The 25,178-nt window shown below is 40.2% G+C and overlaps 1 protein-coding gene across 14 annotated transcripts in view; it reads right to left on the bottom strand.

The window, feature by feature from the left end:
* Window positions 1-1,676: 1,676 nt before the first annotated feature.
* Window positions 1,677-25,178, bottom strand: part of LOC102227875 (inositol hexakisphosphate and diphosphoinositol-pentakisphosphate kinase 2-like) — a 52,433-nt gene continuing 28,931 nt past the window's right edge. For 4 of the 14 annotated variants that reach the window (XM_023342962.1, XM_023342961.1, XM_023342964.1 and 1 more), the window contains 12 exons: window positions 24,943-25,070; window positions 24,024-24,138; window positions 22,727-22,834; window positions 22,520-22,636; window positions 21,582-21,722; window positions 21,385-21,493; window positions 16,989-17,144; window positions 14,599-14,661; window positions 10,448-10,603; window positions 6,052-6,189; window positions 3,125-3,238; window positions 1,677-2,186 (listed from right to left, as the gene is read on the bottom strand). In XM_023342962.1, the coding sequence (XP_023198730.1) occupies window positions 2,089-2,186; window positions 3,125-3,238; window positions 6,052-6,189; window positions 10,448-10,603; window positions 14,599-14,661; window positions 16,989-17,144; window positions 21,385-21,493; window positions 21,582-21,722; window positions 22,520-22,636; window positions 22,727-22,834; window positions 24,024-24,138; window positions 24,943-25,070 (1,443 nt within the window). In that variant the 3' untranslated portion in view covers window positions 1,677-2,088. Of the gene's footprint in view, window positions 2,187-3,124; window positions 3,239-6,051; window positions 6,190-10,447; window positions 10,604-14,598; window positions 14,662-16,988; window positions 17,145-18,066; window positions 21,199-21,384; window positions 21,494-21,581; window positions 21,723-22,519; window positions 22,637-22,726; window positions 22,835-24,023; window positions 24,139-24,942; window positions 25,071-25,178 lie in introns of those variants that run through there. The other 10 variants (XM_023342967.1, XM_023342993.1, XM_023342980.1 and 7 more) reach the window with 8 other exon arrangements.

Below are 25,178 nucleotides of genomic sequence, written 5' to 3'. Positions count from 1 at the left end.
TCGCAAAAAAAAAGAGAAGAGAAATTAAAGTGTAAAGTTAGGAGACTTTGGTCAGAGTAAAACATACTTTTGTTTTCAAGGCACCACAAAATTCAGATGCTTTAAATTCAGCTTAAATTCAACTTTGGATCGGATGGTTTTGGAGCAAAATATATTAGCTTCTGTAACTTTAGGCTACATGTTCCTCCATGTGCAGGTCTGACACATTTTCCTTTAATAAACAGAAAACTAGTTTCCAACTGACCTGTATGTGTTTAACCAGTGGGGAAACGTAGACGGCTGATTAGAAAATGACTGACCTGCAGCTAGCTAGCATAGCTGTTGCTATGACAACAGCACTGAATGAGCTGGATTTACCCAGTTTATTGGACACGGGCCTTCTGTATACTAGTTTATAGTTCTAGTGATTGTACAAAATATAATACATTTAACTGTTCTGCTCTTTAGAGTGTAAGGCCACAGAAAGCTAATATTAGCTGGTTATCAGAGATGCTACTGCTAGCTTTGCTAACTGCTAGACAGAGTTACCATGCAAAGTAAAAGGGATGGGTGGTTCTTCTTCTAGTCTGGAAATATCTTCACTTCCAAAACAACAAAATTGATTATCGTGAGGAAAAAAGCAGCCATCTTTCTTTAGCCGGCTATACGCTACTTCATGTAGCAGAAGAAAACTCCAGTCCATTTACAACTAATGAGATGCCAGAGAAAGTGAGCGAAGACCACATGAAACCTTATAGATTAATAGCTGATAGTTGTGCAGAACACAAAGACTAATCCTAATTCTGCTGTCAGATTAACCCTAATCTAGTGGTTTCTTCAGTCCCAACACTGCATTGTTTTCTGATTACCTGACGTGATTTGGTAAAAAAACGGCACATTTACATTATGTTTGCTTCTAATGAACAGCAGATACACACGAGTGAACAACACAGATCGATCAGAGTGGTGTGAATATTACAGAGGAAACCTGCAACAAACCAAAACAACAACAAAAAACACCTTCAAAATCAAAACCTACACTTTTGGTCAATATGAAGAAACTACCAATCACACGGACGACAAGAATACGATTGATCACTGTGATCTGACGTCATGAGTTCACACTATAACCTCTGATCGGCTTTCAAGCTGAAATCTCACAATTTGCACCCTCGTTAAAAAGAACAAATAAAAATGAAACCATGATTGGAAGGACAGAGGTCTAAAACTCCAGTAGCAAACAGTTCAGGCACCAGAAACGGGGAGGAAAAAGCCCTGATGTGACTGTGTTGTTGGCATAAACTGATCAAATGTGTAAGATGCCAGTCTGGGGAAATCCACACCAGTGACGTGTGGTCAGGGAAAGCAAGTGAGGCAGAGCCTCACCTGTCATGATGGAAACATAGAATGATAAAATAATTTAGATTTTCACCCTGGGGTTTGATCAATTTTGATTATTTTTTCTTCAAAATTGCAGAATTTTCACATTTTCCCATTCAAATGCTGGGAAGCGAAGCCGGTGAGGCAGCAGTGAGCTGAGCCTCACCGGGGATTGATCAACCTCTCTAACTGCATGTTCCTCCTGTCTGTACGGCGCCTAAAAATGGTTAAAAAACATTTAAAATATGAACTGATTTTCCATAATTTAGCTTATAAAATGTAATGTACAGTGTTTTTTTGTTTTGTCACCAACTGTGTGTGTAACGTGATTCGTGTGCTGAGGATCGATCAGAAACGGCAGAGAACAGAATCGAGGTGAGGCAGGCAGTTCTCCTGCCTCATGGCGATGACGGCACAGAATAAAAAAAAAATGTTTAAAGCCTTTTAGCTTGACGTATTTGGTAAATTTGGAATAATAATAATTTTTAAAAAAGTAAGCAGGCACTTGACGCGACGGCACTGAAAAACGTTTGTAAGGCACACGTGTGCGTGGAAGCTGGTGTGACGCGCTCAGAGCATTCCTCAGTGGAAATGTGTCACCAAACCGGAGGACGGGTCAGAGCCCAACGGCTCCGGTTTAAAATGTAAAGAGGAAGAGAACTCTTGGCGCATCCTTCGCACGGCCTCCTCAGCGGCGCCGTGGTTTTCTGGTCGCTCGGAGAGGCGGAGCTACTCGCTGAAGCTGAAGTTGAGGCCGAGGTTGGAGCCGTCTGTGGTCGGGGACGAGGGGCCCGCGCTGGACACGGCGCTGGACGGGATCCTGCCGTCTGCTCAGGAACAAAAACCAGAAGAAAACCCAGGAAGATGAAAGCCACAAAACGTACAGAAATGTGCATATGTATTTAAAAACAAGTATCTTATCTGATATGGTGATTTTATACACCGACCAACCGATGAAACACACCATCAAGTTTTAGAAATGCTCTTCACCGGATTCTAAAATGATTTCGCTCTAATGTCACAGTTTGTTCAAACAAACAAAAAAACACACACTGTCATTATTTAGGCCCGGGGTCAAAAGGAAGAAAAAAAAAAAAAGAAGACTTTTCTGAAAGATACAAACAGAGACTGATGGGAGAGGAAGTGAGTAAAGCAGAAAAGTCTATCAACGGGTACTAAATAAATCAACGGCATGGCATCAAAACCAACAGGAAGCAGGCGGAGGCATCATCATCATCATCGGAGGAGAAGAAGAAAAATGAATTGAGTCCCAGTTAAGAGGGATGAACTGGGTTGTTGAAACGGTTCTGGTGTTCCTACAAAATGCTAGTTAGCAACGATGTTCCTACTGATTTTGCTTCAAAGAGGAAAGTTAGTGTCTCAAATATTTATGTTTGCTGTTTGTAACTATAGAAAAAGACACAGAAATGCCAATTATTTTTCTGCCTTTATTTTGGCGCCCACACGCCTAGCGCCGTGCTAGCCCACTTTTCGCGCCGCTGGCCTTCATGGTGCCGTCTTTAACATTTAGCAGACATCTGAATGGAGCTGGCGACACCAGATTTGTTGACTCTATATTTTTTAACCAACCAAAAAAAATCAAATTTCCTTGCACTTTCTGATTATGTCCTACTTTGTGTTATGCATTTAATTTAGATTGGAGGTTCTCTAAAAACTCCACCGTGTAGATATCCATCCTCAGGGATCCGAACGGAGTCGACCTCTTGTGTGACACTGTAAAAAACCACCACGTTGTTAGACTTACGCCACAGAGGCTGGGCCGGCGGACGGAAAGACGCCTCTGATCCGGAGGAAGACAGAGGCTGCTGAGGGCTGTAGAGAGACGTCTGACTTTGAGAGTCAAACAAACCAGAAAGTGCTGCAGAAGAAACAGAAACGTCAGGCTCAAGTTCTGCTTTTCCCTGGACGTAAACTCAAATCTGACTGCATTACGGAAAACAGATCTGGATCAGAATGGAGAGATGTGGACTGAATGAGGCTCGATAACAAGCCGAGCTGCTTACTGGGGATAAAACTGGAGCTGGAACAAAAGCGAGAATACTTTGGCACATTTACTATATAGCCTGTGTTTGCGCACTTTGTATCGAGTCTAAATCAGAGTTTGAAAAGAATTTAAATCTCATGAAGCTTTGTAAATGTACTTTATTTTGAAAAACCAACAGCTCCTGTCTGTCTGTGAACTGTGCGCTGCTTTCAGGAGTGAAGTAAAACTGGAGAGGACCGTCAAAGTAGAGGGACAGAAAAGGTGGAAGGAACCAAGGAGGTTAAAGTTTTTTTAGTTCAAGCCTCTGAAAAACGACCCTAATGTTAATGCACGTTGCATTTGAACGACATCAACGTAGATAATTAACAGAGCCGGCCCAAGCCTCCATGGGGCCCCAAGCAAAATTTGGTTTTGAGGCCCTCTAGTTCTGCTAACAATGTGGATTTCTGGAATCAACTGTTAGACGATTAGATCATTCGCACACCTGCTATAAACTTATTGCATCTCTGATGGTGCTGTTTGCATTATACCCTGTGCATGAATAATACAGGATACATTTATCAGCCAGTCGATTTCTGGGTTCATTTTGGGGGATCGTTATTATTAACATGTGAAGCCCATCTTGTCCCCTGATCTTATTTTCGTCAGCAAAGGTTTAACAATCAGCCTCTGTCCTCTTCTGCTCTGCAGTGAAAGGTTTGACTGACAGACCGGCTGAACGTTTACAGTTAACAATATTCACCCCACTGTTGCCAACTCAGTGATTTTCTTGCTTTATTTAGCGACATTTCAGACAAAACAATTGGCATCGGCCAATAATCAAAATCGGCAGGTCAGGCTCTTTAAAGATTGGGAACCGGCCAGTAAACTGCCATCGGTGCAGCCATACACACATATTCATGACATTCTGTGATTAAATTAATTTCTCTTAAGCGTTGCTCCGATAGCTAAAAGTTTCATTTACACCAGGTGAGTTTTTCTCCCCTGAGAATGTGGACCGGTACCGATACCGGGTTGATTCTGAGCCTTGAAATGATTTTAACAGAAGTTTCACATAACTTAGAAGTTGATGTAAAAAATATTGTTTGTTTTAGCCGCATAAATGATCAGCAGCAAACAACATATCACAGCTTAGAGCAGCTCATTGTTATACAGCAGCAACCTTGTAGCCTGATGGAAAACATTTTGCTAGACAATGTCAAACATTGAGAAGTTTTAATGATTGTTATCAAACACGACGTTTTGAAGCCAAAAATACCTCAGAAATATTCAGAGCCGACCAGGAGGATCAACTCACGTAAAGTTTAAACTCAGTTTCACACAAAGACCCCAGCATACATGTTTGGCTGTTGTACTGAACCGTTCCAGGTCGCCATCAAGCTAATTTTCTATTAGCAGCTTCAAAATCCTTTTTATAAACATTACATTACAAAGACATATTAAGACAAACCTTTATCTTGGCTTTTCTCTATTCTTCCTCTTTTCTTTCTCCCTGAAGTACAAGTCTTATTTTGAGACATTGCTTTGCTAACTTATCTTCTACCAGAGCTTTGGACGTTTGGATGCTCTCTGCAGGGCAGCTCAAATTACCGGCGAAGCGTGCGGTACCTACCGCGGCCACCAGGGGGCCCCAAGAGCAATTTATTTTATTTTCGTCCATAAAATAATGATTTCTACATACATGATCAAATATATGATTGTAAAAACAAATCAGTTCATGATGCAATCATGATGCAATTGTGTGCTCTTGTCATTATGACATAGAAATCGTTACTAAAAAAAAAAAAAAAAAAAATCAGCTCTACTGAGGGGACCTTTGGTGGCCCTGGGGCCCTAATCGGCTGCTTAGTTTGCTTATGCTTTGGGCCGGCCCTGATAATTAACATAGTTTGGTCTTCATGCGTAACATTTCAGGTATGTTTTGAAGACTAACTGATTATATTTAAACATCAGCGTTGTGTCAAAACCCACCACATCCTACAGGAACAGACCTGTCGCAATAAAACACTTTACTGGACGATAAATTATTCCAGAAACTATTGCGCTAAATGATAAAAATTCTCTCAAAACAACGTTAAGTAATATATTGAAAAGGGCACAAAAATGCTAATTTACCATCTCAAAGACTAATAAATTGTAATTCTGTAAAGAAGACTTTACATTGCTGGAATAGTTCAAGTATTCCCCCAAAAATCCCAACAAAAATCAGGAAATAAAATGAATTAAAATAAAAACACACAACCAAAAACCATGAATAAATAAATAAAATGGATTACAGTCTCTAAACAAATTATTTCTTAAAAAAATATTAAACATCAGAATGGAAATCATCGGGTGAATTTTATTTTAAGATTAATTGATTTATTGCTTTTTGTAACAAGGTTTACATTGGCTCAAAACCAAAAGAAAAATAAGCTCTTTTTACTTATTATTTTCCTCATCACATCAAACATAAACTAAACTTTATTAAATCATTTCAATAAGAAAAAGAAAACAAAGTTACCCGGTATGAACAATCATCATCATCATCATCTACAAGTCTAGACAACGGCAGCTCAACCACATAATTATAAAATGTTTACGTTTTTGACGCCTTTTCTAACGTCAGACATATTATCAAGTTGTAGAAGAGCTGAATGTTCTCCAAACATCAACATCAGTGAGTGTTGAGCTTCCATAAGACCCACCTTTCATGGTTTTGGCCTGGGCCTCCCCGCTGCTCTCGCACACCTTGCTGAGGAACTCCTCCACCTGCTTCAGGGAGAGAGAGTTGTGCAGCGTCTCCAGCGGGTAGATAGAGGGCACCATAGAGCAGCCTTCGAACCCTGCGGTTTAAACAGGAGAGAGAAAGAGAGAGAGACGCTTCACTGTACCAGTTCACTGGGTGCAGGGAGAGGAGAAGGGGGAAAATAACCAACTCGGAGCTTTAACATTTCTTCCTCAGGCAGCTGCTAGATCACTCCATGCCAAAACAAAACAACCGAGCTACAGCGAGAAGAGACGAGACAAGAAGAGACGAGGAGACGAGAAGGCCTTTTAGGGTCGGTTAGATGTGGCAACACAGCAACAGGATTGTCAGGGAGTCTCAGTTAATCAGAGCCACGTTACGAAAAGAACCCCGCGAGTTTTCTCACTGGTTAATCGGTGAATGTCAAGGGGAACGTTGTGCCGCGTGTACGCAGGAACGTGTTGCGTACTCCGTAACCATGGCAACGTAACGATTACAGTATATGACGCCGAGTTTGAAGGTGCTTTGAAAGTTTTGGAGCAAACAGCTCAGAGGATAACAAGAGTTTATCAGTCCTTAGTGAAAACATGGCAAAAGTAACACTGTCACTTTCCTAAAATAATGGCTTAAATAATCGTCTTTTGGCAATTAAGAGGTGGTGATTTTTATTTCAGAAATAATTTTTGGCAAAAAAGAAAAAAAATACTATTATTTTATGAAGGTGATTATATGATTTTTTTTTTTTTTTAAGCCGTAAAGTTGTAGTTGCGGTTATGAACAACAGACCTTTTGAATTTGAAGGACGAGAAACGGGAAACGTCAGAGTTTAAAATACACTTAAAAAGATGGATTTATTTAGGATTTAAAGGAACTGAGAAGTGAGGAAGCAGTGATCATCCAGAGGAAAGTTTAACTATTAAAAAAAAAAAAAAAAAACCTTATCAGGTGAACGAAAGCTAATTGTAAAATAACAAACCAAACGTTGGTTAGGACTAGACTGAAACTAAACAGAAATATGAACTGCGGTCATGACTGCCACCCACCTTTAAAAATCAGTGGAACCAACATCACAGGTACAAAATACCAAACCGAGAAAACAGAATGAAATGTGACCCTGCTGTACCCCAACACAGCATCCAGGCTCTACGACGGAGCGCTTCCATCTCTGGATCTCTGGTTCAGGACCAGTAAAGCTGGTTAAATTAACCGATTCTCAACTAGAAACCTTTTCGCGAAATACAAACAAAAAAAGCATCACTTTTCAAAGGCTTTCGGTCAATCCGACAGGTATTAACCCCCCATTTCATTTCCAAAAACAAAAGCACCCAGGTTCTTCAAGTTCACTCTTAATTTTTAAGCATCTCCATGAATCATGCAGATAAAAATAAATCGTAAATATGTTTCGGTCTCACATCTTGCATATGAAGTCATTTTGGTTCTGATCTCCATTTGGGTCAGCTGATCCAGATTGTCCGACCCCTGACCAAAACAAAGGGATTCTGCTTCACTTCCTGCTGGCAGCTGTTCACTGCAGCAACGTCAGAGCCGGTACTAGGGCTGGGCGATAAATCGATTTTAGTGATTAATTGGATTTTCTGTTTTTGAAGATTTCATTTTTGGAAAAATTTAGATTTTTTTTTGTTTGTTTTTTTTGTCCCACCAGTCCACTTGTTGGGTTTCCAGAGTGATGTTAACCCACCCCAGAACCGCTGTCTTGTTTGACAAGCTTCTATTTCCACTCACAGAAGAAATGACTGAAATGAAAGTCATTTATAATTTTTTTAAGAAAAAAATGAGGGTAAAGAGTAAATTAAAATTGAATTTGGTAATAATAATAATAAAAAAATCTGGTGTTATTTTTGAGCCAGCCCTCGCAGGTACTCTGCATGGCCAGTGGTTTCTCTTTTCTTTACTATCACTAATATCTGCTACAGTTCAGAGTTCCTTCAGGGACAGCCTGCTTGCGTCTGACGGGTACAAAGAAGCATTATAGCAGGTCCTTCCTCAACAAGCTCAATAAGTGTTTACATTCCAGTACTTTCTGTCAATAGTCTATTTTTTAATGTAGAAACATACATGCACTAGTGTGGGTGTTCATCGTATCGTTTATTGTGATAAATGTTGATTTATCACCGTCACGATAAATTGAATCAGTGCCGTTTTAAATCTTCCCAAAACTGTTCTTATCGTCAGGATTGATAGTTTTACCATTTTCTCCACTGTTTGTTTAATAAAAGCATCATTAGATACCAATAAATTTGTAAATACAGTCACTGTGTGCAGTTCAATAATAGATATCATACTGCTGTATGTAGCTAGAGTCCTAAAGAAGCATATTACAAATAGGAATGTTTTTCAAGAGCATTATTTATGTTTGTGGGGCTTTAATTGCTGTGACAATCAGTCATACTTAACATGCACATTTTTAAAATCAACCTGCACATTTCTTTGAATCCAATAATGCTGTTATTACTATTATTATGCAGAGGCTCTTATTCATACTTTGTTTTTATATGTTTAACTTTTTGTGAATCTGAATGCTTTGGCCTGCCTGCCACTTTGCTGCTGGCACACTGAGGGGAAATAAGAGTCGTTTCTGTTCTACTCTAGTATCTGTAAAGAAGGTCAATAATTTTCTTGCACTGACTCAATACAATCAGACCAGCTGCATAAAAGATTCACACAGAAGCACCAGAGAAAGAGCAGAAAATGACAGAAGCTGATGATCCACTCCAGCATGGGCCACCAGGCCGTGAAAGTCTCCTGGGAGAGCGGCGGTGCACCGACACCGAGTCACGCTCTCGCTCTTTAAAAGGCCTAATTGGTGCCATTAGTACCAGACGATGCTCTCTGAAAACACCTCAATGCTGAAAAAAATGGCTCTTCTCACATCCATCCCAACAAGCCTGAAACTGAACCAAGAGAGGGTCTGATTCTCATTTGAGAATCAGAATGCAATGAGCATTTGGTCTTCCTCGTACGGATTCATTTGATCAATTCTGATCAATTAATTTCCATCTCTGATAATGACATAAAAGGTCAACAAGGCTTTAAAAACTTCTAATGGAAAAAGAAAAACCTTTTCCCCTGCACATCACTTGCATTACTCTTTATCCACTTCCACTTTTTTTGTGATGGTAGAAACTGAAGAAGTCGCTCCAAGCTCAGCTGAAGGTGACAAATGTATCTACGGTCTTATTATGATTTAATGTTCCGTCTTTTAATGAAATTCCTGTCGTTCCTGCAAATGTTTCATCTTTACCCGACTGCTGCGGAAGTGTCATCCGTTGTTTATTTTCACAAAAGAAATAATGAGATCAAGCAGCACACTCTCCACCCCCACATTTAGATCTCTTGAATTACATTTCTAGTACTTTTCTGTACAAATGTGAATCGATACTTTTATTTCCATTCATTTGAAATCATATTTATCACGCCTGTGACTAACAACTATTTTATGAATATATTTTTTCTGTCGATTAATCAATTAATCGCATAACAAACGTGGCACATTCTGCCGATACCACTTAAGCTTTTCTTATACAATATTAGAAATACATCAAAAGATGCAAAAAATTAAATTATTTCTTAAAATACAAACATTTTATTGCCTAAAATGGAAGAACATAGCATTCCTTTAGTGAACGCTTGGTCATTTGAAGCAGAGGATGCATCTGCAGCTAAAATATATCTCTTAAAGCTCAATCTTTTCCACTGGACTTACTGCTGTGTAAGACTGATCTGTTGATTATTCTTTGGCTTAACCGATTAATAACTGGATAGCAAAAGACGCTTTAGATATCTTACAGGATTTGAACCTGGTAAAACTACGTCACCTGACGAGTTCGGCAAAGAACATACTTCCAGACAAAGAAGGTTGTTTTCATATTAAATGCAAAAATGTAGATACTTTTCTTACAGTTTTTACCTACACAGGTCTTAGTGTTTTGTTCTTTCAAATGACCTTTTTTATTTTTAGTTAACGATTAATCGATTACTAAATTAGTTGACGATTATTTCAATCACCGATTAATCATTTCAGCCCTACTTTTTAATTTGATTTTCTACTCTGTAAATTATTCTACATTTTGTCAGCTAAATACAGAGAGGAAGATGATGCTGCCTTCCTCGGTCAGCATGCAAGCGTTTTAAACACTGGGGACATGAAACAGACCTACCGCTAGAAAAACCAGACAGACAACAACAGGCAGGAAACCAAGCCATGACAGCCAACGCAGGAGGCTGCAGCTGATGCAAAGCTCAGAGGGCATCGACGGCAGCCATCTTTCGCCTGTACCGGTCCGAAGGTGCAAGACGGGCGTGGAAGGGGGGGGGAAAGGGCTATAGAGGCTGACCGTGGAGACAGTCGGAGAGCTCCAGGCCGCACATCAGCTGGGTCCTGAGGAGGCGCAGGTGGTAGGGGCAGTGATGCAGGTGATAGGAGAAGGACCTGTCCAGGGCGACAGGGTCAAACCCTTGCAGCGCCAGCTCAGCGAGTTCATCTGAGGGCTCTGAGGGAGGAGAGGCAGAGGACAGAGAGAGGAGGAAGATGACAGCAAAGCGGAGCAGCAGGAGGAACAGGAGGAGAGGCGGGAGCTACGGAGCTGAAACCACGGCATCTTTGAACAGTAAGACCTGAGACACCACTTCTCTTTTCTCAAAGGTCTTCAGTGTGTCGACTGACAGAAACGTCCTGACTCTGGTTTGGTTTTGTTGTCACGGTTCCATTTTTCAGATTAAACAACTAATTTCAGACCAAGATAACAGCAGAAACAAAAAGCCATTTCCCAGTGATGATTTCATTTGTTTAGAGAAGGAAGCTACCCAAACCAGCCTGGCCCTGTCAACGAGGAGCTGACCTCTTGGCTCATAGCACTTCTAGAAAACAATAACGACCAACAAGTCTTCAACATTCCTCTAGACCAGGGGTGGTCAAATACAGGCCTCAGGGGCCGGTGTCCTGCAGCTTTTCAATGCGCCTCTACTTCAACACGCCTGAGTCAAATAATGAGGTCATTGACAGGAGCCTGGAGAATCTGACTGCAGGCGATTCAGCTACTTTATTGAAGTGTGTTAGACCAGGGAGGCACCGACCCTCAAGGACTGGAATCACCCAACCCTGCTCCAGAGGGATGTTGGTCTGCTCTTCCTTGAAGAACTATTGTTTACCGTTACTCCACAACATTACAATCGAGTTGCAGTCTGGACTTGAATCGGCCAGTTCAAGGCAGGCAAATGCGACCTATATACGGCTTTTTCTGCCACAGTCAGAACAGCCCAAAAATCCAATCTGTGCCACTTCCACACATGGAACTAAAAATCTTCCATAGCAGTAATTTATTCCCAGCCCCATTTACTCTGATACCCTTAAATAAAATCCAGCAGATCCAATTGCAGGTTTAGGACAAAACTGCAAACCTACCGAGACGAGGCCACACCTGTAGACTGACAAGCAGGGCGATAATCAGAGAAGCAGAGGCCCGTGGTAACTCTGGAGGAGCTGCAAGCATCCGAAGCTCAGGGTCGGAGAATCTGTCCAACAGGACAACTATTAGTCATTAACGTCCCAACTCTGGCTTTTCAGGAAGAGTGGTAAGAAGTCGTCGATTGGGGGGAAAAAAAAAAAAACACAAACAAGAAGCCCTGTTTAAAGTTTGCCGCAAGGTGTACTGGAAACGCACCAAACATGTTTAACAAAAGCAATAAAGTTTGAACTTTTGGGTCTACACGCAAAGCTAAACACAGGGAAATCTTGTAAAAAAAAACAAAAAAAAAACAGTTTAGCTTTGGAAGGGTGGCATGTCAATCTACAACAAATGTGAACACAGAACCAGAGCTACAATGGTTCAGATTAAAGCATATCCTCATGTTAGACTGGCCCAGTCAACGTCCAGATGAGAGCCAACAGAAAAGAGAGACGTGATTTTTACACTTTCCCACTCTCTTGATGTGCAGGGCTAGCAGAGACACACCCCAAAAGACCTGCCGCTGTAACCACCGTCAAATATTTATCAGGTTTTTTTTATTTTAGGTTTCCTGCATTTCGGAAATATATTCTTACAGGTGAACCGAATCTCATCTGAATCCATCAAAATATTAAATTACACAGCTCATACAAAGACGTACATTATTATCATTATTTGTGTAGTTTCAGTGTTATCCTATAAAACGTAGTGATACAAACATGAAAGAAAAGATCATGGGTTTGGAAACAGTCTGTCTGATAAAACCATTTACTGAATATGAGGAAGGTGCTAAGAACAGGCAACATTCCACGTCTTTGTTTGTGTAAGACGCATAAAAATATACAATCATGAAAAGTGTTCATGTACGAGTTCTGTTGATCTAGTTCCAAGTTGTTCATCCATTTTCACTCATCCGTCCTTTGAATGAATTTCAGATTCGATACAAGGTCGCTGCTACTGAAGCAAGCAGCACATTCAAGTGTTTTTAATGATGTTGAGATTCTAAGACTGTCCTGATCGATAGACGCCGGTTCAACCAGCAGTCTACCGGGAACAAATGCTTTGCGCAACAATAATGGGAGTAAAATCAAGCTGCAGAAATTGCCAACAAGCACAGCTTCCTTGTTGTTGATGTCAAATATAAGATGTGCTTTTTGGCTCATAAGTAGAACAAAAGCCAAAAAAAAGCATAATTTTTTGGGGGTCACATCTTTTTAAATGCGTTTTTGAAGTAAAAAATGTGGGCAAAAAAAAAAAGAATTAAAAAACTAAGACACTCTTTATACTCTATCAGTTACTTCGGATGACATTTGAACAAACTGGTCATATTTCCTCGAGTTTTTGACATTTGGTGATTTTATTTTTGCCTGCCTTATTATCAACAGATTACAATTAAGATTAAAAAAATGATATATAAGCTTCTGATAATTAATTACACCTTCTGGTCTAAGAATCAAAGTCTACCTAAAATGCAAGGCTAGGTTCCCCCCAACAACAAATGACAAAAAAGTCTTTCAGCAATCTGCACAAAACAAGGTATAAAACACGAGTCCCACTCTGCACACCGGGAACGGGTGCAGACACCATGAGGTTCACGCCTGTCAGACCCTAATGTACCACATCGATAGTGAATATAGTAAATATCAGTTTCAATTTAACACTAAAAGGTGCTGTGGTGGCGCAGGGGCAAAGCACGACCCACCTATTGAGGCCTTAGTCCTCGTGGCGGTGTTTGCAGGTTCGATTCCCGGCCTGGCGACATTCGCCGTATATCTCCCCCCTCTCTGATTACCCTGTTTCCTGTCAAACTACTTTCAAATAAAGCCCACCAGAGCCAACAAAATAATAATAAAAATAATGTAACACTAAAGAGGCATAAAGCAATTGTCAACATGCCAGAATGTGTAAAAACCCAGCACAAACCAATAGCCTAACTCATATTTAGTTTAGTTGGGAAATTAATTAATTAATTAATTAATTAGATAAATTAATGACACAAAATTTAACACACTCCAAAATTTTAACACAATTGATCACATTTTTTTATTTTGCCTACAGAAGTCTTGACCCGGAACCTTTGTGTTTGCGTGTTTCTGGTACGACACAAGCGACATATGCAACAACAGCGATGGACGACGAAGCCGCTTCTCTTGTACCGCTGGGGGTCCACTGGTTCATGAGTTAGCCTATCAACTGTGTGTAAAGAATTGACTACTAAAATATCCCAATAGTGACTCTGTAATAACTTCTCATCTTTTGCTACACTGTGCAGAAGCTTCATTCACCTCAAAACAGAGGACATTTTATACTGAAGATGAAACTGACGGCATGACCTACTTTCTGAATAACTATGTGGACAATTGGGGACAATAAAAAAAATTAATTAATTAAAAGTTAATAATTAAATATGTAAAAAAAACACACAAAAAGAGAAAGTGATGTCATGTTGAAAATCAGATTCCCCTGTCCGAATACAGCAGAATACACACCTTTGATCCCGATATACACGCCCTATTCAGAACTGCACTAAATCAGCTGAAGTCCTCCAAAGATGTGACGGGGATTCTCCACAACATCTCCTTTATGTCCTCACTTTTACACCATAACTCACATCAATACACAGGAAACAGAAGACCACAGCCTTTGAAAAGTACAAATGACTCAAAAAGGAACAAAAAGTTTTGAGTGAGTACAAGTTATGAGGTGCACACAGATCGTCTACACGTGGAAATATATCCGAGGAAGAAGATATATTCCAGAAAAAGAGCAATTTGTGAGGAAACGGCAGAATCAGGGAGGTAAATTAACCTTGCAGAGCAGGTGGTGTTAGCAGTGCAGGCTGAAAACAACACAAGGCTCATCAAACACCAAAGTTGTGCGATGACAGAAACTCTGATGGAAAATAAATAAAAATGTTCATTGATGTCATTGACGCAGACAAATCTCCATATCCCCAAAGGTGGTTTCCAACCCCCCACAAAAGGGCCATGCAAGATGAACTAGAGGATTGTCGAAGTATACTTGAAGAAAAGCGGACATACCATTGGTCGGATGCCTGGCAAACGACACAGAAAACCTCTTTACTGCCGGCATAGAGAGCAGTTCTGAGGAGATAAGAGAGGTAACTAGGATTACTGGAGGTGCTGGTATCTGTGTCGGCCTGCGTGCTCTTCAAAGAAAAGAGAAGAAATTTTAAAAAAGAGGGGAGGAAACAGAAATAGGGCGGAGTTGGCTTTCTGATTCACACACGTTCTGCTAACAACTCTGAGGAAAATGAAGAGAAGGGTGAGAAGAAAAAAAAAAGAGGTTGAAAATTTGATCTCATTGATCTTTTAGCTAAAAGGAAAAGATTCATAACTTGTAATAATCTGTCAATATATAAAATGTCAATAAAATACACTAAGACATGGTGACATAATCCACTCAGAGCAAAGACAAAAGTGTCAATTTGTTGCAGGTGTCTCAACCTGCTGGGTATAAACAAAGTACCAGGAAGTAAAAACATGTTAAGAAATCTCTCAATACACTCTGAACCACATCGGGTTTTTCAGTCCATATTGAAACATTCTGATGTTTTACAGAGGAAAATAACTTATTTTTTGTCTGTCTGTAATTACGCTGCATTTTATTCCAACGGTGCAAAATCTGCAGGTAAATAAACCCAAAGTATTGAAATACAACATATTGATATATGTTATATAGTTTTAGACAAATTAAGAGAGTAACTGAGGAGCTGATCTGCTTTCTCTATTGTCAAGAAATAATCTATGATAACTTATATGCAACCATAAAGTCTAAAAAACAATGATGATGATAATAATAATAAAGATTTTAAAGACAATTGCAGAAGCGCCTCAGCCAGAAATGTCACTTCCCATTTTATCAGCGGTCTGAATTGAATTAACTCTTCGGTTACATTACGCCACACTGATGGCCTTGTACGGCTCTTCCTACTGGTTCAGAACCCTCTGCTGTTCTGCATTCGACACCAGAACACGCTGACCTTACGTCTGGAACACGGTGGGGTTAAAGGTTCAGCACTTTGGTTTTCAGGTCAGACCCTTTTATAAACATTGGGTTCCCCAAGATCCTACTCTAGGACCTCTAGGACCAATGTACATATATGTATTTTAGTTATTTACAAGTTTCTCTTTAGATTTAGATTTAAGAAATTTCGAAGGTCTGTCAAAGTGAAACCCAGACTACCTGTTACTTCCTAAAACTTGATGAGAATCAAAGCTAAGTGCCCTATAGCTGCCCTTGGATAGATTTTCAGGAGTTGGGTTTGGTGTCTTAATTCCAGTAAAGGGAAGTCTTCAAGATGTAAATATATATATATATATTTTTTTTTATGGGTAATTATCAATAATAGTTTCCTTATGTGTAACAGAAAGTTGTCATAACAACTGGGGCTTTTAGGAAGATGAATAAATAGTGTAGACTTTCTGTTTTAGCCGACTTCAGCCATTTAAATAAAGACAAAATGAACATTTTCAAATGAGTTTGATCACATGGGTTTGTTTGTTTTCTTTCTCCTACTGAGCTGCACAACAACTGCCTGGGGACAATAAGTATGACGGACTGAATGAAACGTTTATTGGTTCATATACTCACCCTTTTTCTTAGTCATTCTTACTGTTGGTGCTGTGAAGCTTTGCTATCAGAGCGACACCTAGTGGTGATAATGAGCTGCTTTTCTTGCATCACAAACCTTGGACAAAATTCCTGCTGTGCACAATTTAATCCCAACTTAAATAACTTACCATTTATGGTGTGATTATGCTGTGCAGCGTAAATGTAGGCGATTGTTAAGAAATCTTGGTGAGTGCAAAGAGAGTTGCTGCTTTTTACCAGTGGCAGCGTGAGGAAAAATTTTAATATCAGATTGGATTATTTCCAGTTGAATTACTGGCTCTTGTAGTGAGGAATACCACAAAATGTGAGTAGGGGGGGAAAAAGGAAAACAGCAGCCAAGATTTGGGCTTTCAGCCACCAAAGCTACTTTAGGACAGATTATTAAATTCCACAAATGAGGAGACAGAGCCACGGCATGCAAAAAAAAAAAATCAAACCTATTTAATCCCCAAGCAGACAGAGCTGTGATGGCGACAGTTAGTGCCAAAAGCGTTGAACACACCCAACAGGCGCCTGCATGCAAAACATTTACCACACGGCCAGTCACTCTGCGATCAGATCAGTGTCGCCAAAACTTTGAGAGGCGAGATGTTTTGAAATTGGATTTTGTGGAAAAAGAGGGAAATAACAGGACAGGAAAGAGCTGCCAGTAGTTCCAAGACGAGACCAGCAGTAGCAAAAAGAAAACTTAACAGAGTAGAATAATAATAAAAAAGGTGTTTTTAAAGAAGGGCGGAGATGCGGAGATGTGAACACCTGACCCCACGGAGGAGAGCAGACACCGCTGTGAACGTACCGAACATGCCAATCTTGCACGGCAGACTGCCAGGGGACAGAGGCGGTTTTCGGTGGTGGTGGTGGTGGTGATGGGTGCGGACGTAGTCCCGCAAGTTGGGGGCGCTAGAGGACACCCCGAGGGCTGAGGCACTGAAGAGGCCAGAATAGAGTGAGCCTGTGTGAGGACGAGTCAGGGGGGGAAGGGGGTGGTGAAGGGTGGATGGGTGGGTGGAGGGTGGGAGTGGAAGTATGACCGGTGAGTCGTTTTATTTACACACCATGCAGGTAATGTTCCAAACAAAGCGTTCGGCTTCTTGTTTTTATTAAATATGTGTTTACATTGAATTAGGGCTGGACAATATGGCTGAAGGTCATTCCATGACGTAAGCCTTTCATATCAGCTCACGTCGATAGTTTTGGTTTTAAATATCTGACATATGGCCAAACTGGTGGCATGACCTTTCCTGTTTTATCCACAGTTTTCACTCCACACCAGTTGTTTATTTTTAAGTTGTTATGAGGCTGAAACGTACGCAGTGGGTTGTTGCTAGGTAACCACAGAGTGAGTGAGGTCGTTCACGCCACCAACCTGGCTTAGAGGATTAGTGGCTAAAACCTTTCCTCTGCCTACATCTCCCAGAATGCCATGCGGTTCTCTGGATCGGAGATACTCTATCGTCACCTTCCTAAAATAACGGACTAATCCACGTTTTGCCTAAACCATTTTCTGGCTGACAATTATTTTGAGAAGGTGACAATACTGATCCCTGAATATTAAATCAGAAGTATTATCTATTGATATTGCTCATTGTCCAGCCCTGCAATGAAGACGGCTACCTGAGTGAAGTTGCACCCCACCTTCTTCAAATCAGAAGACCTTCTGACCTTTAACAAAAGTTTAAAGGTCAAAAAGTGACCTACCCCCAGCCGCACACACTTTTACAAAATCAAATCGACCTTTAAAGTTTCATTTGTATCTTCAAAGCCAAAGCAGCACAAGCAACAATTTTTGCTGCACAGAGGTAGTTGAGTCGATTGACACCAATTTTGCCTGATTTGAAGGAGATGTGTGTGTGTGTGTGTGTGTGTGTGTGTGTGTGTGTGTGTGTGTGTGTGATCTTTCATAACCTCTGGAAACATTTCTTAATATCTTTAATATAATAGCGGAACAAACGAATATTTTTGCCGCACAAACGTAGTACAAATGTTTAAGACCATTTTTGTCTGATTTGAAGAAGGTGGGGGGGAACTTCACTCAGGTCAGACGGCTTTCTGCTAAACTTCACAGCTCCTAAAGTCACAAACACAAACCTTAATGTGATTTTATCACACAAACACAAAGTTATGTTAAGTTTTTCTTTTTAGTTTAAAATTAAAAATCTTTAAAGTGTGGTGTCCGTGTGTTTGTATTGAGCTCTTGTTCAATACCTTGGATTAGCTTTGATTGCACTGTGTTTAGCTTTATCCATCTTTCCCACATCATCATACTGCCACTACCAAGTTAGACCACTGGGATGATGCTTTTAAGGTTTAGGTGCAGTGTTTTGTGGCACATGAAGCATTTTGCATGCGAGTCAAAAAGTTTCACTTCGATCTCATCAGCTTCTTCCACATATTTGCTGCATCCCTTACATACTTTGCTCCAAAATCCTCCTGTGATCAAGCAGAGGGAAACTCCACTCTTTATAGCATCCTCTCATCCAGACATTTCCCTAACAACGCCATGCGAGTTGTTTTGGTCACATCCCAAGGAGTCAACTCCGTTAAAATCGTCAGAGTAGCCAGTCAGCACCGCAATGCAGGCGTTGGAAAGATGAAATCTGAGGTCACCTGTGTTTAATTTTCGGTTTTCTTTTGTAATATCGATGACTCCTTTCACTCACATACTGCAATGACAGCAGAAAGCTGCTGGGATGCTTTTATTGGATGGATTGACTTTGGAGAGCTCAATACAAACATGCGCCACATTTTTCCCTTAGATTTTTATTACTGAAAAGTTTTGTAAACAATGCGCCATTTTCCATCCACTGATTGTCTACAGCACTTATCCGTGTGGGACAGTGAGGGGCCGTGGATGGGTCGCCAGTCTGTCACAGGAAAACAAGAGAACAAACAAGCACAAACACTCATTCCTACGGGATGCTCAGCGTAACCGCTAATGAAGCAGGAATACCCGGAGCACACACATGCATGTATGGGAAGAACATGCAAACTGCATGCAGAAAGGCCAGGTCACGCTTCGACTCTTGTTTTTTATCCCTCAGTGACAACTACTTCAGGACGACGACGTGAAATCCCCCAAAAACTGCACTTAAATGTGAAAAGGTTTGACAGTGAATACTTTTACAAAGCACTAAATGAACCACACAACACACAAGAATATGTGGTCAGTGACTTTTTTTTTTTGTCAACTAAATCCTGGAAGTGTTTTAAAACAGAATTAATCCAAGAGTCAAACCTTTTTTTGTTCCTCACAGATTCGGCACCAAATTCAGCACCACTTTGATGCAACATGCCAGGTGTGGCAGTGAGAAAGACGAGTTACCAACAACAGGAAATGCAATGGAGTTATGCAGCGAGGGACTATTAAAAAAAAAAAAATCTCTTCTCATTTGCTAATCTTTATCCAGACTCGAGAATATTTTATCTGAAACAGAAAAAACAATAAATAACTGTGATGGAGGAGATGCCAGCTGTAGAAAACACCCACCGCTCTCCAAAACAAACAACAAAATAAATTAATAAAATAAATATATATAAAAAAATCTGAATAAAACTTTCACACACAGTGACATATGAAAAGTATTCATACCCCATTACCTTTTTGTTGGGATTTTATACTGTGAGAAACTGATAACCTCATCTGCTGCTACGCAATACTCTACAATCGACTAACAGAAACATGCGTCTGTCCCCTTTTTTTTCTGATTCCCCTAAATAAAAATCTGGTAGAAGAATCGATTGACAGGACAACAGTTGCTGGACTTTCCTGTTATGATCAACTGAATAACTATAAAATATAAATTTCTTTCTAATTCACAAGTATGCACTAGTATGAGCTGCATAAAATAAAATCCACTCTGGCCTGGGGTTGGCACAATATGGCTTAAAATTAAAGTCTACAATTTTCTTTCACACCAGATAAAAAAAATTTAAAAAATGCTTTCTTTTCTTAAAAAGCCATTTAAAAGAAAATTACAAAAAAAAATTTGCAAAACGTGGGTTTTACTTCAATGAAGTATCAGGGTCGGGCTATGAGAATTTTTGTTGTTACAAGAATATAGTCATAATATTAGTAGAATGAAGATGCAATTTTGCTAGAAGAATGTCTTAAATGAATAAAAAGTTTTTTTTAACAAGAAACAAAAAGTTAGAATAATACCTGATAGACCGACACAAAGTTGGGAAATCGAATTAACCACCTTTGAAGTGTCGGTGTGCTAATACGTTTAAAGGGGCGGTATTGTGTAAAATTGACTTTTTTTAAGTTATTCCTTCAGCAAAATCATGCCTGAAGTGCCTGAGAAATCCTTTAATCTCCATGGCAACTATGAATGGTGTTTGAAAAACGTTTGTCAAAGGCTTAACGGAGAAACTTTGTTGTGACAACTTCCTGAAAGCGGAGTTTCAGAAAGAGCAGGAGCTTCTTAAAGGGACAGAGGCCCAATTTCAAGGCTTTAATTTGAAAAGTCAAATTTATTTTAAGTAATATATGTATATATATATGTAATTTTTCTAACAATTCCAAATAACAAATTTGGAATTACGAATTCCAAAAAAATGGCACAAAAATAATCCCATTTTTGTGCTGTAAAATGGGATTATGTGCCTGGAAAATACATAACGCTGCCCCTTTAAGGGGTATAAATACTTTTGCAAGGCAAGATGTTGTCAATGTTTCAATTCAATTTTAATCAGTGACCAGTGATCTGAGAGCATTTAGTTTGATCCTATGACATTAGCTTCCTGTGTTAAACGTCAGTCAGCTAAAACCTGCAGCCTTGCGCTGAACGTTTATTTCCTACAGGGAGTGTCGGAACGTCTGTAAGCGTCCTGTGACAAAGAAATCCTGATGTTGGCTGCGAACGCCTCAACTCCCAGCTGACCTCTCGCCTGAATAGTTTGGAGTCTGATCCTGTTTGCGCTACCGCTAAGCTGAACTGAAAGCTATGCAGCCATGAGAAACAGGAGGGGGAGGCGATGGAAAGAAGAGAGAGATGAGGAAGGGACTGAAAAGGGATAAGGTGGGAAGGTGAAGAAGGGGAAAAGGCAAAAAAAAAAAAAATGAAGAGCAACATTGGTGGTGACAGCTTAAAATAGATGTGATACGAGGGCAGGGTGACCTGATGACAAACACACACACACACACACACACACGAAGAAAGAATACAAACACTTAAGAGTTAGAAGCTGACCTAGGCCTCCGGCTGGTTTGATCTCAGGAGACTGGCGGGAACACGACTGGAAGAGCCGGTGGGATGTGCAGCCTTTGGAAGAATGGTTGGGCGACGTCTCAGAGAGGACCTGGTCAAAAACAAGGCCAGGCATCAATAATAATAATAATACTCAGCAATGCATTGTGGGTGCTGCTGAGAGGTCGACTCCGCTCTACCTCCATAGAGCCCGTCTTGCGGTTGCGGATCATTGGAGAGCGTCTCTGCAGGTTGATGAGCTCTGTGACCGGAAGAGCGTCGTCCGTCTGATCCTGGGAAAGATCCTCCAGGCTTCCCTGATTGGGCTTTTTGTCCTCATTCTGATTGGTCAAAAAATGGACAAGTCAAGTTTTCACCCATTGTGGATGAAATTATGGATTATTATATAAATAATAATAATAATTATGGATCATTTTATAAAATGGGGGGGAGTGGTGCGCGCGCAGTACACCTATGTTGTTTTGGTACTCATTCAATTGGCTCAATTTTGACGCGCAAGACGTAACCGGTAAAATCCGGTTTGGGATTTTCAAAATAAAAATCCGGAAGTAGTTCGTTATTTCTTGCGCGGACCGGTACCAATTGGTCCGCGGACCGGTGGTTGGGGACCACTGCTCTCGACTATGGCTCTCTATTATACGGAAGGCCATGAGGGCCAAAAAACATGCAACGTCTGATGTATATTTCACACATAAAGCACATTTTTAGTGAGCAAACAACTTAAAGCCAATCATAGACAGCTGCTTTTCATTTAATTGGAGTATTTGTTGGATGAAAAGAAGAATTCATCACCAGCAAATCAAAAATACTGGCAGAAAATACAAAACCAGACATTATGATTTACGAAAAAAGTTTAAGTTTTGTAGCCTGAGAATATGTGGTTAAGCATAAAAATATGTTTACTTTTTTCATTTCAGGTGGTATTTCAAGATTTCTGGAGATTTCTATGTAACATGTGAAAATATGTAGAAGGTTTTACATTCGATTTTTAGAAATAGGCCCAGTCAAAGTAGCTCAACCCACCATCCGTCATCTCCCATCTCTCAAATTTTGGGGAAAGGTGCTACGCCACTGGAAAAAAACGTATATAAATAACTTCTAACACATATTCACAGACCTCTGATGAGGCGGGTCGGAAACCAAAGCCCAGCGGCACGTTCTCCTCATCTTCACACCCTTTGACCCCCGGGCTGAAGTGGAGCTCCACGTGGAAACGTTCCTCCGAGGACGGGTCCTTCTCGCGGACATGAAAGAGACGGCCTTCCCGTTAAGCAGCCGGGGGATCTGCTGTTGAGGACGAGCAGCGAGCGGCCTGCAGACCGACCTTGTTGTTGTCTTCGTACAGCATGATGACGATCTGCGTCATGTAGTTGAGTTCAGTCACGGCGCTCAGGTAGTCCATCGCCTGCTTCCACTGCTGGTCCTTCACCTCCTTACCAACACACACAAACACACGCACAATGGTTCTTGTAGTGAGGAATACCACAATTACAGAAGCACTCACACGCCCTTTATACGATTCACGTTTCGTCACATAGCAACAACAAGCCTCGTGTTTATTGCTGGGTTTTTATGAGATGGATCGACAGAGCAATGCAGGATTGTGTAGTGGAAGAAAAGTGAAGCAATTTTTACAAATTTAAATAAAGCGCTATCACATGGACGTTTATACGCTGCTAAGCATTCAGGGCAGTCGATGTATGCTGGGTGCTACAGCGCTCGCGCCATCCAGTTAGCAACGCTCAGACCTTTCTGTTTGAAGCAGGGCGTGTTGACATTTCAGATTTTCTTTAACGTTTCATGTCTGGCGTCGCCTACGAAAGCCATGACTTTGTTTTTCTTTTTTCAATAGTGGAGGAGTTCATAGCTAATAGTTGAGTCTCTCTCAACTGTGAATCTCTGCAGCTCCTCCAGAGTTATGGACGTTTTTTTCCTGATAAATGCTAAAATGGCACCACAATTCAGACTTTTGTTTGTAAAGCGATTCTGAGGAACATTTGTATTCTTCTCCATAATTATGCTTTACTTTGTGTTGGTCTATCACATAACGTTTTAAACACAACGCACATTAAAACTCTGCGGTTTTTATGTGACGAGATGTGTAAAAGTTAAAGAGGTGTGGATACTTTTGCAAGGCTCTGTACACAGACATTTTAAAACAAAAACAAACAAAAAAAAAAAGATTGGTACAACACTTGGATGAATCTCATTTAGCCCAGCATGCATCAGTGTATTTATTTGTAAAGCACATTTCAGCAACAAGGCAGCTCAAAGTGCTTCATACCATAAAAACATAACAGCAACCAATCACGAAACAAGAAATAAACATAAAATTTTGTCAAATGTCATCAAACAAATACACATTAAATATGTTGATAATGTGCCATTTACTACTAACCTAATGGGTTTTTAAGCCTTGATTTAAAGGAACTAAATGTTTTGGCATCTTTGCAGTTTTCTGGAAGTTTGTGCAGCATAAAGCAATGTACAACAAAAATAATTAATTACAATAACTACTCATGAGGCCCAGATGGTCTCTGGCGAATCTCCAACAACATTTTCAAAAACAAGCCTGAGACGAAATGACTTAAGAAGGATGAGTAAGTGAGGACTATACACACATCCAGCAGTCCTCCATAGCGAAACATGCTGAGCAGGGAGTGGACGTGGCTCTCGCTCGTAAAGTAGAGTCGTGTGCGAACGTGGCGACCAGGAGACATCACTCCGCGGGAATACCTGAACACCCAGGAACAGATATACAAGCTGATCGGGTCACACAGAGCAAGTGATCAACAGTACACCACTGACTACTACTTCTTACATTAACTTTGAGGTTTTCCTCACTTATTTTACTGGAGTGTGGCAGTTTTCAGAGGAATTTGGTATTTTGTACAGTTTTGGCTTAACTGCTGCTCAAAATATGTTTTTTATTTTCCAGTAAAAGGCCTCTTTTTTTTTGTGAGTCTGTATACTCAAGTTATCAATTAATCAATTAGTAAATGACTTGCCAATTATTTCAATAAGCGGTTCATTGTGGTAAATTCGATTAATCATTTCAGCTCTAGTTTGTTCATATAGTGGCGGTTCACAAAAAAATTCATCTCAACGCACTTTACAAAAATATGTATTTATAAAAATATATTTAAAAATGCTTAAAAGTCTTTTCAATTCAATCACATTAGGATTAGTTGGAGTATCCAGTTAATTATTCTAATTAGTTTAAAAAGTTTTTTTAGCCAAGACAGAAAACTTTAAGTGATTTTTTTTTCACTATAAATTTGAGGGGGGGGGAAAATGTATGGGATATTTAACTTCTGAGTTTAATTCACATTTATTTGGCTCCATCTGTGGAAAAAATTCACACAAGATTTTTTTCTCCTCAACTCCACTTAGATCGAAAAAGCAAGCAAGTCTAAGATAAAATAGAAACTAAGACATTGATCTTTGAAAGGTTAAAGAAACAAGACAAAGTTCAGCAGCACGGTAACTACATGGTGAATGTGACATGTGAGCAGCTGTGGTTTTTGGGTGTGTCCTCACAGAGGGTGCAGCTTGTTGACGGCCTCTTCCTCGTGGGTCCTCTGCAGGTCCAGGTAGATCTTCTTCATCAAAGGGACGCAGTACGCCTCAGCGATGTCCAGCTTCTCCGCTTTATTGATGCCGTACTCCTGAAGCCACGAGAATCCAAAAGGTTTTTACTCTGCGTTCTGATCCACATTGTATTCTTTAGTCAAATCAAAAAGGGATGGAGCAAGATTCAAACTGTGCCAGGCGGA

Source organism: Xiphophorus maculatus, chromosome 2, assembly GCF_002775205.1.
Source record: "Xiphophorus maculatus strain JP 163 A chromosome 2, X_maculatus-5.0-male, whole genome shotgun sequence".
Taxonomy (NCBI): domain Eukaryota; kingdom Metazoa; phylum Chordata; class Actinopteri; order Cyprinodontiformes; family Poeciliidae; genus Xiphophorus; species Xiphophorus maculatus.
Note: the sequence above shows the minus strand (reverse complement) of the source record. Positions and strands in the feature narration are given on the sequence as shown.